General features: G+C 38.7%; 1 protein-coding gene across 13 annotated transcripts in view; it reads right to left on the bottom strand.

The window, feature by feature from the left end:
• Positions 1-11,776, bottom strand: part of CC2D2B (coiled-coil and C2 domain containing 2B) — a 93,417-nt gene extending 81,641 nt beyond the window's left edge. For 7 of the 13 annotated variants that reach the window (XM_042908022.1, XM_042908027.1, XM_042908026.1 and 4 more), the window contains exons 1-4: positions 11,560-11,776; positions 7,382-7,444; positions 4,150-4,226; positions 3,711-3,773 (exon numbers count right to left, since the gene is read on the bottom strand). In XM_042908022.1, the coding sequence (XP_042763956.1) occupies positions 3,711-3,773; positions 4,150-4,226; positions 7,382-7,444; positions 11,560-11,677 (321 nt within the window). In that variant the 5' untranslated portion in view covers positions 11,678-11,776. Of the gene's footprint in view, positions 1-3,710; positions 3,774-4,149; positions 4,227-7,381; positions 7,445-11,128; positions 11,498-11,518 lie in introns of those variants that run through there. The other 6 variants (XM_042908031.1, XM_042908035.1, XM_042908028.1 and 3 more) reach the window with 5 other exon arrangements.
• Positions 11,777-16,263: the final 4,487 nt, after the last annotated feature.

Below are 16,263 nucleotides of genomic sequence, written 5' to 3'. Positions count from 1 at the left end.
GCTGACAGCGCAAAGCCTGCTTGGGATTCTCTCTCTCTATCTCTCTCTCCCCCATCAAAATAAATAAATAAACTTTAAAATAAAAAATAAAAAATTCACCCTGCAACAATGCTGCATATCTAAATTGTCAGTATACACTTTACTTCCCTTCATCTCTGCTCATTACAAAACCACTTGCTAAAATACTCAACTTCCTGAGCAGGTATTTCTATCTAGTGGTTGGTATGGAGAGTCTGAGAAGCCAATTTCTCCTCCTTTGAATGCATAATTCTGTAAGTTAACTAAAAATCGTTAAATCATACACTTAAAATGAGTGAATTTTTGCAACATAAAGTTATCTCTATAAAGCTGTTTTAAAAAGTGTAAAGAGGGAGGGGTTAAGATGGGGGACCCTGGACTTTCCTTGTGCCTCAAACACAGCTGTATTGCGGTCAGATCACTTGGAACACCTAGGAAATCGACCTGCCGACTGGCAGAAGGATCTCCACAGTTGGAGGGACACAGCGTGGTAGGTGCGAGGTGCATGGAAGTGAATTGGGGGAGAGAAAAACAGTGGCGCCACGGAGGGGAGGGAACCCTTTCCATGGAGAGACCAAAGGGAGAGAAAGAGAGAGAGATTGAGAAAGTGTGGCATCAATTTCTCACAAAAGGAAAACCTCTCTGGACCACAGACTGGGGAGCAAAAAGTGCTGAGTTCCACAGGGTTGTTTGTCTGTCTGTCAGTGTGTTTGTTTGTTTTCCACAGGGTTTTTTTTTTTTCCACAAACTTCAATTGGAGCTCAAACTCTGAGGTTTTGGAAGTGCGCAACTTTCTCTGGAGCAGAGCTGTGACACGTGCTCCTGGGGAGGAGGGAGCTATCCCCTGAGTGCATAGTGTGGTACAGAGATCTCTGGGGCGCATTGTGAGAGAACATTCCCTTTCCTGGAGTACTTTTGGAAGAGGGTTTATTGCCTCCCCAAGGACAAAAGACCCTAAGGGTGCCAGCCAAAGACCTTTCATCAACAGGGCACTGAGGTGCATCCAGGGGGACATAACCTCTGCTACTTTTAGCAGTGCTACTCCATAGATTCTGTGCACTGTGCAGGCGGGGGGCTGTTTTTCAGGGACAGAGGGTGTCAGACACCGTGTGAAGAAGCTCTACTCTGGAGGAGGGGAATGGACCCACATGGTGTCAGGTCCTTTAAGACTTTGGGTTTTGAGCATTTGACAAAATACAGCATCCTTTCTTGATAAAAGCCCTCAAGAAAGTCGGGATAGAAGGTATCCTAAGATACCTAGGAATAAACCTAGCCAAAGAGGTAAAAGATCTGTATGCCGAAAACTATACAAACTTATGAAAGAAATTGAAGAAGTAATAGAGAATCACTCCATGGATTGGAAAAACAAATATTGTTAAAATGTCTATACTACCCAAAGCAATCTACGTGTTCAATGCAATTCCTATCAAAATAACATCAGCATTTTTTTTAACATTTATTTATTTTTGAGAGAGAGAGAGTGAGAGCAAGCAGGGGAGGGGCAAAGAGAGGGAGAGAGAAGATCTGAAGCAGGTGCTGCGCTATCAACTAAGAGCACAACATGGGGCTCAAATAATGAACCATGAGATCATGACTTGAGCCAAAGGTGGACACTTAACTCACTGAGCCACTCAGGTGCCCCAACACCAGCATTCTTCACAGAGCTAGAAAAAGCAATTCTGAAATTTGTACAGAACCTGAAAAGACTCCAAATAGCCAAAATAATGTTGAAAAAGAAAAGCAAAGCTGGAGGTATCACAATTCTAGACTTCAAGCTGTATTACAAAGCTGTAATCATCAAGACAGGATGGTACTGGCACAAAAACACATACATCAATGGAACAGAATAGGGAACCAAGAAATGGACCCACAAACATATGGCCAACTAATCTTTGACACAGCAGGAAAGAATATCCAATGAAAAAAAAAAAAGTCTCTTCAGCAAATGGTGCTGGGAAAAGTGGACAGTGACATGCAGAAGAATGAACCCAGAACACTTTCTTACACCACAGACAAAAATAAACTCAAAATGGATGAAAGACCTAGCTGTGGGACAGGAAGCCATCAAAATCCTAGAGGAGAAAACAGGCAACAACCTCTTTGATCTCAGCCCCAGCAAATTCTTATTAGACATATATCCAGAGGCAAGGGAAGCAAAGCAAAAATGAACTATTGAGACCTCATCAAGATAAAAAGTTTGCACAGCAAAGGAAACAATCAGCAAAACTAAAAGGCAACTGATGGAATGGGAGAAAGTATTTGCAAATGACATATTGGTTAAAGGGTTAGTATGAAAAACTATAAAGAATTTATCAAACTCAACACCCAAAGAACAAATAATCCAGTGAAGAAATGGGCAAAAGACATGAATACACACTTTTCCAAAGAAGACATCCAGATGGCTAACAGACACATGAAAAAATGCTCACCATCATTCATTATCAGGGAAATACAACTCAAAATCACAATGAGGTACCATCTCACAGGTGTCAGAATGGCTAAAATTAACAACTCAAGCAGCAACAGATGTCCGCGAGGATGCGGAGAAAGGGGAACACTCTTACACTGTTGGTGGAAATGCAAACTGGTGCAGCCAGTCTGCAAAACAGTATGAAGGTTCCTCAAAAAATTAAACATAGAACTACCTTACAACCCAGCAATTGCACTATTAGCACATGCACCCCAACGTTTACAGCAGTGCTATCAACAATAGCCAAATTATGGAAAGAGCACAAATGTCCATCAAATGATGAATGGATAAAAAAGATGTGGTATGGGGCGCCTGGGTGGCTCAGTCGGTTAAGCGTCTGACTTTGGCTCAGGTCATGATCTCACAGTTCGTGGGTTCGAGCCCCGCGTTGGGCTCTGTGCTGACAGCTCAGAGTCTGGAGCCTGCTTCAGATTCTGTGTCTCCCTCTCTCTCTGCCCCTCCCCAGCTCACACTCTGTGTCTCTCTCTCTCTCTCAAAAATAAATAAACATTAAGAAAATTTTTTTTAAAGAAGATGTGGTATATATATACAATTGAGTATTACTTGTCGATCAAAAAGAATGAAATCTTGCTATTTGCAACAATGTGGATAGAAGTAGAATGTATTATGCTAAGTGAAATAAGTCAGTCAGAGAAAGACAAGTATCATGATTTTACTCATATGTGGAATTTAAGAAACAAAACAGATGAACATAGGGGAAGGGAAGGAAAAATAAGATTAAAAACAGAGGGAGGCAAACCATAAGAGACTCTTAAATACAAAGAACAAACTGAAGGTTGCTGGAAGGGAGGTGGTGGGGATGGGATAAATGGATGATGGGCATTAAGGAGGTCACTTGTTGGGATGAGCACTGGGTGTTACATGGAAGCGATGAATCACTGGGTTCTACTCCTGAAATCAATGCTACACTGCATGTTAACTAATTGGAATTTAAATTAAAAAAAAAAGTAAAAACAGGGCACCTGGGTGGCTCAGTTGGTTGCGTGTCTGTCTCTTGATTTCAGCTCAGGTCATGATCCCAGGATTGTGGGATTGAACCCAGCATCTGGCTCCACTCTGAGCATGGAGCCTGCTCAAGATTCTCTCTCTCTCTCTCTCTCTCTCTCTCTGTCTCTTTCCCTCCCTCCCTCTGCCCCTCTTCCCTGCTTGCACTCTCTCTTTCTCTCTCAAATTAAAAAAAAGTGTAAGAAAATTTATTTACCTTAGGCCATTGATATATCTTATCAATGAGTAGGTGAGTTAAAGATTTTTCGCCTTGGTTAATCTGAAACACAACATAAATAAGTGGTATGGAAAAGTTAATCTTCACAAGTACGGCCACAATTGTGCTCATAAGTCTTTTGTCCAAAGGGATAAAAAACAAATTTTCTCAATGTTTTTCTTATTTTTTTCATTTTTTTTTCTTTTAACAAGCATATACATGTTTTCTCTTGAGATGTCATCTAGCATGACCAACTCAACTTTTCTTGGCTTTAGGTTTGAAGAAAAAAAGCATGGAAAAGAACTTGAAGATGTTGGGATTTAAGGAGCTATATATTAAGGCTGAATTTTCACTCTTTTTTGACAAAGAAAAGTTTATTATGATGCATATTGCAGTAAACAGTAAATCTGAAAATAGGAAAGAAAAAAAGAAGCATTACCTGAACATTTTTTAGTTTTTCTCTTACTTTGCCTCTTGACATTTCTATTACGTTTTGATTTTCTTCTGCATCTAAATCTACCAAGAAGTCAACATAATAACATAGAGTTCATAACACTTTCTAATAACATAATTAAATAGCAATAGTGGCAAAAGTACTTACTAAATAGCTAAATTGCATGTATTTCTAAAGATTATGACAATTATGAAGACTCGGTCATTGCCCCATGTGAGCTCAGAACCTAAGACCATGGCTGTTGTCCCTTCCCTCTTTTTCAATCTGGACTAAAAACAGGATGGAATTTTGTTCTTTTTGTGACTTTTCCCCTAGCTCCTGTATCCTCAGCTATCGGCTAGAGTTTTTCTTTGTAGTCAGGCAAAAAAAGAAAAAAAAAAGCAAGCTCAGATAAGCATGAGAATAGTCATATTCTATACAAACTATCCCGCAGAATATACAAATAACAAAGCAAGGTTATTTCAATCTGATTAAACTGGAGAAAAAGGAATCTGAAAGGAAGAGAGATAAGTTTCTAGGTACCCATTTTAACTACTAATGTCGGTTCTGTAAAGTCAATATAATACTACCAACCCCCCACTTCTGCTAGCTCTTAGGGATATGAAACATAGGGTATAAAGAAGATTCCAGTGTTGTGTGCACTCCAAACCGTGTGTAATTTTCTGCTTATCCACTCGACAATCCACCAGATGGCCTGAGAAGGACAGGGGTTGTGCTGTCCTATGTACCTTAGAAAATGGAGGGCCTATTGGTTATTTGACCTAGCATTTGTCTTTTTCTTCTCCTTTGAGTACTCAAAGGTTGCATAGAGGCTGGTGGAAATAAAGCCTAAGTATAAAGCTAAATCACTGTATGTCATGAGAATCTTACTGCAGTATTCCTTGGTAAATTTAAAAATTGCTGGTTGGTTTTATACTCTACTCCCAGAACTTAGAATGGCAGATGCCACCAAGTAGGTGCTCAATAAATGTTTGATGGATGGATGACCAGGGTTCAACCATATTTATCTGTGTTTCTCCCTGAGCTCTACACCTTCCTGAAGCAGGTTCTGTATCTATGTATCTTTACGGTCTAACACAGTCTCAAGCACTAGTGGCTTCTCCACATTTGTGAAAAGGGTTAGAAAACAAAACTTGGCTTTATTACACATATTTACTATGTATTTTCTTATGCCCATCTCGCATTATCCAGGTAGTTTCGTTTCTGTTTGAACCCATCTCTTAAGAAACTTGGGTTCCCAGCTGAAACCCGAGAATTAGATGTAGATGTACATCTTTAAAAAACAGAAACCAACAGTATCAGAGTGGTGGTATACTTATTGAGAAGCATTTTGGAGATGCTTGTCTATATTTTCTTCTGCACTGTTATCTTCTGACATCTGCAAAGAAGTTGAGGTGGGGGGTTACCTTGCATCTTTTTGTTTTATCTTTTCAGGTGGTCATCAGCCCTTTGAAAGTCATCACCTTTAGTATGCCAAGTCTTATTCTTTGCCTGTTTTCTTAAATTTCACCTTTTTATCAACTGATATGAGCTCTTTAAATATGGTGGATTTTAAATTAAGAAACTGCTCTCTGTAATATCCAAAAGGACATTTGAATGACAAAATCCAATGGGTAAGTTCTTAGTGTTCACGTATTGCCAACTTCACATATCTTTTAGGAGGGTCAAATAAGATCAGACATATGAAAATACTTTGAAACCCAACACTATCAGTGTTAGCTATTCTTTGATTACTCTATAGCATCTGATGATGTTGGGCACCTTTATTTTCTGAAAACTTTGTATGTCACTGTTCTCCACTCTTCTACCTCTCTGGCGCCTTATCCCGTGTATTCTTCAATGGTCACACTTCTCTTCATAGCTTAAATGTGGGCATATTCCAAGGCCTCGGAAAGTGTGTGCACGCATTCCCAGGGCTTCCCAAATCTCTGTCCAATCTTGACTGCTATCCTGAATACCATATTTCTAGCTGCCTACTGGTTTTTCTGATTGAATATCTTACCATTATCAAAAACTCAGTATGTTCAAATGAGCTTTTATTTCTTTTACAGTTTTTTAGGCCTTAATATTCTGCAGTTACACCATACTAGCGATGTTAAGTCTTTTTTTAGGACAAGATAGATTATGAGTTTGTTTTTCATTTCAAGTTTAAGAAATACAATGGCAAAAGACTCCTTAAATTACAACTAAAACAAAAGACGTTATCACAGTAAGAGCCTCGTCTACAGAGTTTCTGAAAGAACTTCAAAATCTACCAGTGCTTCCTGGACCACACTTAAGAACTATTGAGGGGTGCTTGCGTGGCTCAGTCGGTTAAGCGTCTGACTTCGGCTAAGCGTCCGACTTTGGCTCAGGTCATGATCTCACAGTTTGTGAATTCGAGCCCCGCTTCAGGCTCTGGCTGAAGGCTCAGAGCCTGGAGCCTGTTTGGGATTCTGGGTCTCCCTCTCTCTCTGCCCCTCCCCTGCTTGCACTCTGTCTCTCTCTCTCTCTCTCAAAAATAAACATTAAAAAAATTTTTTTTAAAGAACTACTGAATGAGGCCAACATAAACTAAGATGTTCTGTTTTTATTAAACCTGTAGTATCTTCCTCAACACAATTAAAAATACCTAATTCTACTCTTGACCAAGGAACAGCAATCCTTCAAGGTGGGATGGAATATCAACTTTGGCAAGTGACTGACAGAGGTCTCCCTTTAATTCCTAATAAACTCATCCAGCATTTCAGGGTTCTGCACATTTCTCTGTAACTTCCCACTAGAAGGCAGGGATAAAACAGGGATAAAACAGTGATGCAAAAGGTGAAAGAATTCACCTGGGGCAGAACAAAGGAGCTAGAAGTTTACTGACTCCCCACAAGGAGGCAGGGCACAAGACAGTAGAGGAGAGGCTGTTTGCCTTGAGGCAGTGGGAGAGGGCTGTTTTTAAAGAGGGAAGGTGAAGAGGTGTGGCAATGAATGGAATTCCCCCTTTTTTGGTAACTGTGCCTGGTTGTAAGTAGCCCTTCAGTTAAGGCCTCTGGATATTTTGAGGCCGGTGGCCTGATGGGCCTGTCTGTGTTTCACTGCTCAAGCCTATTTGCCTGAAAGTGGTCTCCACATGAACTATATGACTTGAATATAGAACCAAATATATCACATTGTTCAGGATTATCCTACATTTATAACTGGGCTATTAGTATAATCAAGATCCTTATAAACTCCATCAATCCCTTACCTTTTTTTCCATATCTTCTCTCCTCTGAGATCTTTTTCATGATGGTTCTTTCATTTCTACTTTCTAAATAAATAAGAAAATAGTCTTAAGGATGACATATTACTGAAAGTATGATGTGATATTTAAAAGTATGCTACTTAAATTTAACTAGAAACTAAACAAAGAAATATGCCATCACTTTTAATATGCAGTAAAAATGCCGGTTAATGTAATAAGACATGTAAAAGAAGAGGTATAACTATTAGAAAAGAGAAGAAAAAGTTATCATTGTTTGTAGAGGATAGGTTTTTATATGTAGAAAATCCAGGACACTCAATCAAAAAGTTTAGACACAATTAGAAAGTTAAGTGGCAGAATATAAGATCATGTATATAAAAGTTAATAGCTTCCCTGTATATTAATATGACAGAAAAAAACTTTCATAATAGCAATAGAAAAACATTTTCATAATACCTAGGAATAACTTCAATTAAAATATGTGGGAACCCTCCCAAACTATAAAACTTTAGTGAGAAAAAATATCTGATTAAACATGGAGATATTCACCAGAGGCAGGGAGATTGGTTAAGAGGCCATTATAATAGTGGAGGTGAGAGATACTGGAGATCTGGATCAAAAATAGACGTGGGTGGGGCTCCTGGGTGGCTCAGTCAGTTAAGAGTCTGACTCTTGATTTTGGCTCAGGTCTGGATCTCACCATCTTGGGATAGAGCCCCACGTTGGGCCCCTTGCTGAGCATGGAGCCTGCTTGGGATTCTCTCTCTCTCTCTCTCTCTTTTAGTCTCTCTCTCTCTAAAAAAAAATGGAAGTGGGAATGGAGGGTGGAGAAAGATTCATTTAAAAGGTATAAGTCACAAGATCTCATGAGCAATTAAACATAGGACAAAGTGAGGGAAGAATCAAGGACTCTAGGTGTTTGGTTTTAGTCATCGAGAAGAAGTATCATTTCAAGTATTGTCAATGTAGGAATGAAGGTGGAGTAGGGAATCAATATGTTAAATTTTTGGGTGTTACTAATGGATGTTTATAGGACATTCAGGTGAGACATCCAGAAGATGATTAAAAATACTGTATAAAAATAAAAAAATTAAAATACTGGGGCGCCTGGGTGGCTCAGTCAGTTAAGCGTCCGACTTCAGCTCAGGTCATGATCTCACGGTCCGTGAGTTAGAGCTCCGCGTCGGTCTCTGTGCTGACAGCTCAGAGCCTGGAGCCTGCTTGAGATTCTGTGTCTCCCTCTCTCTCTGACCCTCCCCCGTTCATGCTCTGTCTCTCTGTCTCAAAAATAAATAAACATTAAAAAAAAATTTAAAAAAATGAAAAATAAATAAAAATACTGTATAGAAGAGAACAGAACAAAAGAGAAGTCTAAATTAGCAAAATTCTTTGTTTAATCAGTAAATAGACATTTAGGAAATAGATTTAAGACTCTTTAAAGCATCTTTAAAATTCTTCCTAACAACGTACCTAAATTAGGCACAACAGGAATATGATGTCAGGAAAACAATTTTTAACTTACTTTGCATTCTGCAAGAACATCTAAAATGAACTTAAAATCAATATCTGGCTTACCAATGCCTACACCTGTAAATTTTATCTGCTAAGCTTGGGGAAACATTAGCGACAACACATCCTACAGATAGTTAAATTACAATAAATCAAATAAAAAACTTATCATACGAGAAATTTTTAACCAGATATTGTTTTGCAGACTTGCTGATGTTTCTAACCTGGTTCATTTATTATTCCATAAGATAAATAAATGATTATAGGCAAAATATTAGATAAAATTGAAGATCTGGAAAAAACTGCATTTGCTTTTTGAAAATTTGCCTTAGGGAAAATTGTGACTCATACCTTCTTACGGCAATTCACTCCTCTTTATTAAAAAATTGGCTCCAATAAGAGACTTAAAAACTGAGAACAATCTGAGGGTTGATGGGGGGTGGGAGGGAGGGGAGGGTGGGTGATGGGCATTGAGGAGGGCACCTGTTGGGATGAGCATTGGGTGTTGTATGGAAACCAATTTGACAATAAATTTCATATTAAAAAAAAATTGGCTCCAACAGTTAAACCCAATCTTCTCTTCAAGATTATTGCTAATTTACAATTCTTGCAGTTAAAGCTCTTTCTAAAGGGTAAGGAAATTGAGGATTAGCTTTTTTTTTTTTTTTTGGATAAGATGACCTGGAGGTCCATAGTCAAAACCTGAGAATTAAAATCAAATAGTTCATTCATTCTTTTCTAATCCAGAGCAAACGGAAGGCAATTTATGTGTAGAAATGCCACTTGCTTAGCATTTAGAAATCTCTGTGTTCTGCCAATTTATCCAGTTACACCTTTATCACCAAGGTGATTGCTGAAGTGAAATTTTATGTTGTGTGTAAATTTAACACTCAATCACCTTGATTACTTCTGTCGCATGCCATTTGATTTCAGGAGTGTTAGCAGAATAAAATTACAAAAAAACTCTAGCATATGGAATGGTCACAAAATGCATATTCTGTTATCTAGTATTATTTCTTTGGTTAATTATGAACTAACTAGAAGTTTGTTTTTCCTTTAGTTCTCCCCCAGCTCTTGGAAATCTTTCCAAATGTATTAATCCATCTTCCTTCCTTAGCGGAACCGAATTCAGTCTCAAATCCAATTTTATCTCTATCTTAGTTCATCGATTGTCACAGAGTCTGATCAGCCCTTTTTGAACTCCCGTATAGCAGTGTTTCTCAAATAATGCTTTCCCAGACTTCTTTGATTTGCATTATGATGGTATGCAAAAAACATAAAACCTCACTCAAAGTTATGATACAATTAAGGTAATGGATAGCATTTTGCCAACATCAAAATTTATTAAATATATGGCAAATATTATTACTAAGATGTAGAAAAGGTGGAATTTAACAAAAAATTCTACAATTGGTTAAATACAACAGCATTATTTCACAAGATGTTACAAAAAGCATCCTGGCTTCCAGGTGTTTCATTACCTGACAAATTTGAAAACAAATACATTTTAGTTAACTATAATCTTATTTTCTAAAAGAAAAAACTAGGAACAAGTGGCCTAACAAAGATTTTCTGTGAATTCATATAGAAGTCTTGGAAAGGCATCAAAATGGAATCATCCACTGCATAGGACTAAGCCCCCAAATCATCATAAGCTGCTCCTGTAAGTCAAGAAAGATTTGGGTTCACTTCCCTTGAGACTTCAGGCACATAAAAACTGAATAATGCCAAAACAGGTTACAAAAACTATGGCATATTTTGAAAGTTTATAACACACACACACACACACACACACACACACAATATAATGTAATTTTGCTACTCCCAAGTTAATTACAGGATTTATAAAAAATGTACTAATTCATAGAGCAATAGTAGGTCCAGAAACTGGACACAGGTAAGTCCTGTGATGTTGTCTTTTATTTAAAACTGACAACATATCGCAGTGCCTGTGCTTTGAGTTTCAGTCCGAGAGAAAGTCAAAACGAGGGGCCCTTTCTGAAAGTGAGGCTAAAAGACCACTTGGTCTGCCTCCCCGGCTAAGCCCTGCTTCCCACTCTCCAACATACACCTTCCACTATAGCCTGACCACTCTTCTTGCCACTCCCTGCCACATCCATCCTTTGATTTTTGCAGTTTTCCTCTAATCTAGAGCATTTCACGTCTCAAAGCCTAATTCAAACCCCACATCTTCCAGGAAATTGTTACTCTGACCCTTCTGTGACCTTGAAGAGCACTTACGATTGCACTTTTTCTTCTTACATCCTACTTTGCAAGTTCAGCTTTCTGCCTACTATAACGTGAGGATGAGAGCTGGGGTACGAACTCATCCGTCCGCCGCCAATCCTAACAAGATGTTCAGCACACAGTAGACAATAAATAACATGGTCTTGGATTTGCTGCAAATCAAGCTCGACTCCCGAATGCTGGAAAATGGGAGTGTTTCTCAACCCTCTCAACTCCCAAAGGGCATGATTGACAGGTCGGCCAGGTTCTGGGGACTACAAGTTTTTAGCGGCCTGTGCGGGTCTCTGGTTACTGGGGGCCGCCGCTGGTTTTGCCCACAGAGCAGGACTCCAACAGACAAGATAGTGGGGTCCAGGGGGCTTTAACAGGCAGTATGACATTCACCTGGATGGAGAGTGCACTCTTGTTATGTTACGAGGACGCACCATTTATTGCGGACTCTGGGAAGGTCACCAACCGCCCAGCAAGGATCCCGACCACCACGCCAGCCGCCTGCCCAGCGCTCGCTCCTCGGACACTGACGTCAAGGCGGTCCAGGAGCATGCGCGATGCGGCTCGTGAGGGGTAGAGCGTGCGCCTTCGGGAGTCTTCGGGAGTTTTCGGTGCGCTACGTCTGTTCACGCGCAGCCTGGGCTTGTGACTCGAATTGAGGCGTCGGAGTCTGTCACTCCCACCCTGGCTTATAGTTCCTGCAGGAATGCCGGCTTTGATCACCTGCGGGCTGAGTGCGCGCCCCGGTGGCCGCAGCTGCCTGAGGGTCTGTTCTGGAAGAAGCCTGAGAGCTGGTTGTCCTGGCGCGTGGGAGCCCCGAACTTATCTCGTCATGGTGAAGAACCGTATCCCCAACGGGTGAGTACCTGCCGCGAGCTTCCCGGCGCGCACGGGTCCGCAGCGACAACCGGAGTCCTGGGGGACGTGCGCGCGAGACCGCTTGTCCAAAGTCAACGTGCGTCGAGTGGCCTCCCGCCGGTGTGCGCGGCGGATGGCGCGGATGGGGGCGCTGATAGCGTGTATTTACTGAGATGTATTATAACTACACCTAAGTGTTATGAAGTATATTGGCCTGAATATACAACAGGCTAAAAGGAGGCAGTGTAGGATTTGAGATCTAATACTGGACAGTTTGTAGTTTAGGGGGATTAAAAAAATATCTATATCTATATCTATATATCTGTATCTGTATCTGTGTCTATATATACACACACACGTATATGTATGTATATATATATACACACACATATATACATATATATATCAGACTTAAATATTTTCAGGTTTAAAGGGAAATAGTATTGGTCTAGCAGATATCTCAGTTTAGTAGTCCCAATCTCACTTCCAAAGTACTTAAGTTATTTTTATTTTATTTTAATTTTGTTAAGTTGCTGTCATTGTCAGAAACTTCACATGAAAATCAAGATTTCTTGAAAAATCAGATGTAGGAAACCAGATCTGTACATGGCAATAGTCCGTGATTTGCAGGGTCTTCCCTGTGAGGAGTAAGCCTCTCCGGTTCTTCAGTCCAAGTGTCCCATCCCCCTGTAGCCTCTGCAGCACCGAGACTTAGTTTCGTTGATTTTTTTTTTTTTTTAAATCATATCTTTATTTGGGACATGTCTTACTTAGGTATGTCAGCCTGCCTGGCATTTGAATTTGTAACTCCAGCTGTAAAGGGTAAATGGGAGGAAAGAACTGAAGTTTATTATATTACTTGTTTCCAGAATAAAACGTCATATTGAGTGCAGCGAGGCGGTGCTGTGAAGGACTGTTTTGTCAAAAAGGGTGGTTACCTGCCCTATTATGAACCTCATAAGATGACTCCACTTAAATATGCTTAGAGGCCCTTCACTTGGTGAGTTGTAGTTTTAGCATCTGAACAGCCTGGGTGATCATAGTTTTCAGTGTCCTACCTCCCACCTGGGATTATGGTGAAATGTGACAGTGAAAGTGCTTTGTAAACTAAAGCCTCTAAACAAACTAGTAGCAGTAACTCTAAGACAGCAGTTTTCTTGTCTGGAGGTATAGACTTACTTTTACCTTCCAGTGACCCCTCTTCCCAAAGTTTTTTGTTTTGTTTTATTTTGTTTTTTAAGAGAGAGAAGAAATATATAGGGCTACAGATGAGAGATACTCTAATTGGGATAGATTTAGAAAACAATTTAAAAATGTACAATTGCCCTTTTAAATTATAGAATATTTTAACATGAGTTTTTCAGAAATGTGCTGTTTATTTGATCCAATTAGAATACAATTTAATTAAACTCTCTGCCTTATTTTTTTCTTTGAGAAACTGTCCTCTGTTATAACAGCAACTCCTGGTGATTATACTTTGCATCCAGTCTTTTTTCCAAGTAAAATTCTGTGCATCGCTGTAAGAGCCCTGATGGGTTTTATACATGTTGTGACAAAGTAATCACACTGAGGATTTTTCCATCTCAAGCCACTACATTCATATTCAAAATAACTGTGATTCTCAGTCCTATACTATGTCTTCCTCCACTCATTTGCCCATTTTTCAGAGCTGTCACAAAACCAGAGGGTCCGCCATGAGAAGGACAGCTATAGCTGTGTATGCCGGGGGGGGGGGGGGGGGTAGTGGGGGGGGGGGAGAAGTCCCTGAAAAAAAAATGAAATTGACAACAGAGTAGTATTTGAATTGGTGGAAAGATTTTTCTAGTAGACATTGTCTATAACATCCTTCTGTCCCTGCCTCTATAATCTTAAATTAGTATTTTCATCCATTCACATAGCTTGAATGATTGACAGCTTAACAACTTCTTGATCTGTTAGTAGTGCTAAGAACACTACAGTTTTTCTCCATATAGTCTCTACCTTTTTTTAAATTGTTTAATTTTGCAATGGTAATTGCCTTTTATCTTACAATGTGTCCAAGAATTCTGTAAGCAAGTTGTTTGTTTTTTTTTGTTTTTTTTTTTTTTTGTATAGTGTACGCTAAAGATTTCTGCCTTCTTTAGGAGCTCAATAAAATTTTATCTGTCTGAAAACCAGAAACCCAAAAGTATTGCATTCCAGAAGCAAAAATTGGGAATGTATATAGACTCACTTTTTTTAAAAAAGTAGCTGACTAGATAATTCAAATGAAGCACCAGTTTATTTCGATTCCATCATTTATGTTATTGTAGAAACATTAGTTGTGGAAATAAATGAATTGAAAAAAGTGCATGTTATAGTACTGTTTGCAATATTAGCAGATGATCTAAAATTCCTTTCATATGGTTTCCTTGTATAGTTAATGCTAAAAGAACAGCTTCCAACTGGATGTCAAAACCAAAGATGAACATGTTTATATAGAATTATCATGGTCATAATTGAATATCATTCATAATGGTGGAGTTATGCTATCGAGGAAAGAATAAATGTCATAACTATTCATGGGTATCTTATTCCACAATGAAGAATTCCATCAAAGAAATGATCTTCTAGAAATGTCACAAGCAAAAATCTAAGAGTTAATGAGTTACTTAAAAATGAGGCCTTTTATTTAGAGATGAGGCCTTTTATTCACTTTTGATAGAAATTATTTTCTAATTTTTAAAGAGAAAGAAGCCTAATCCAACATCATTGGTTTGTTGGATTTTGGTGCCATTTGGATTGTATTTAAAAACTTGAGAAACTGTATTTTTCAATTCTAGATAAATTATCAAAATCAAATTTCTGTTTTTGCAAAGCAAAGGACTACTGGAACATAGTAATCATTCCTTTTTGAAGGATAGTTTTGCTAGATATAGACTTCTTGGTTGGCTAGAATTTTTCTTTCAGCATTTGAATGTCATCTTACTACCTCTGACAGTCATTATTCCTAATGATAAGTCAGCTGTTAATCACATCTAATCAGTACATTAGGTAGTGATTTTATGAAGCCAAACTTATTCAATATTAATTTAATGTTTATGGAGTATCTGTGGTATGGCAGGCACTGTACTATGAAGAAAGACAGACATGGTCACTCTCACAGAGTTAATGGTCAAGAGAGAAACCACGATTTGTCAGAAAAAAAATTCACATAATCATGTGTGTAGTTACAAACTCTGTTAAGTGCCAGGAAGGAAGGTAAAAGGCATGTCTAAAGAGAATAGGTGGATGGATGACAGACACTTTCCTGAGAACTGATATAGGAGCTGCAAGCTGAGCATGACTGAAGGGGTAACATGGGAGAAGGGGCAGAAGGAATAGCATGGAACATTGGGAGGACTGAGGAAAGGAAACCAGGTGAAGCCAGACTGGGGAAGGAAAAATGGAACAGCAATGAAGCTGGAGAAGTAAGCAGGGCATTAAAATGCTCATTTTAAGAAATACTCATGTGTTAAAATTAGAATTCATAAAAAATAACAGGAAACAATTAGATGACAATTATTTTTAATACCAATTTCTTTACTTTGTTTTTCATAAAAAGTTATAAAGATGTTTAAAGTTAATGAACTGTACTTCTTTTTAAAAAATTGTTTATTTTTGACAGAGAGAGAGAGAGAGAGAGAGTGAGCGAGCATGAGCGGGGGAGGGGCAGAGAGAGAGGGAGACACAGAATCTGAAGCAGGCTTCAGGCTCTGAGCTGTCAGCCCAGAGCCCGATGTGGGGCTTGAATCTACAGACCGCGAGATCATGACCTGAGCCAAAGGCAGACACTCAACCGACTGAGCCACCCAGGTGCCCCAATGAACTGTACTTCTTAATTCAAGATTAATCAGAAATTAAAACAAGTCATCTCCAAAATAATGTTGAAGAAATGACTTTGTTTCCTGCTTACTAAAACACTGTAGGTTTTCATGTTTTACTTCGATTATTCCTACATTTAATACATATTACCACTTAGTATAAATCAGTGATGATGATGTAAAATTCATAAACTATTTTCCTTCTTTTACCTATTATCCAAGAAAAACAAAGACAAAATATTGTTTTGGGTATTGAAAGTTTACATCAGGAATGAATACTACCTTATTCACTGTAGAAGTGCTGTACATATGTAAAACCTTCCATTATTTTTGTGTTTTCTTTTTGAGGGATGAAGCAGTAAATTAAAATTTCATACATGATAGCACTCAGAAAGCAACTAACCAACAAATTAGGCCCTATTTATTAAAGAATAATTTCTTTATCATCTTGAGTTATTA

The sequence above is a fragment of the Panthera leo genome, chromosome D2 (genome assembly GCF_018350215.1).
Source record: "Panthera leo isolate Ple1 chromosome D2, P.leo_Ple1_pat1.1, whole genome shotgun sequence".
Lineage (NCBI taxonomy): Eukaryota > Metazoa > Chordata > Mammalia > Carnivora > Felidae > Panthera > Panthera leo.
Note: the sequence above shows the minus strand (reverse complement) of the source record. Positions and strands in the feature narration are given on the sequence as shown.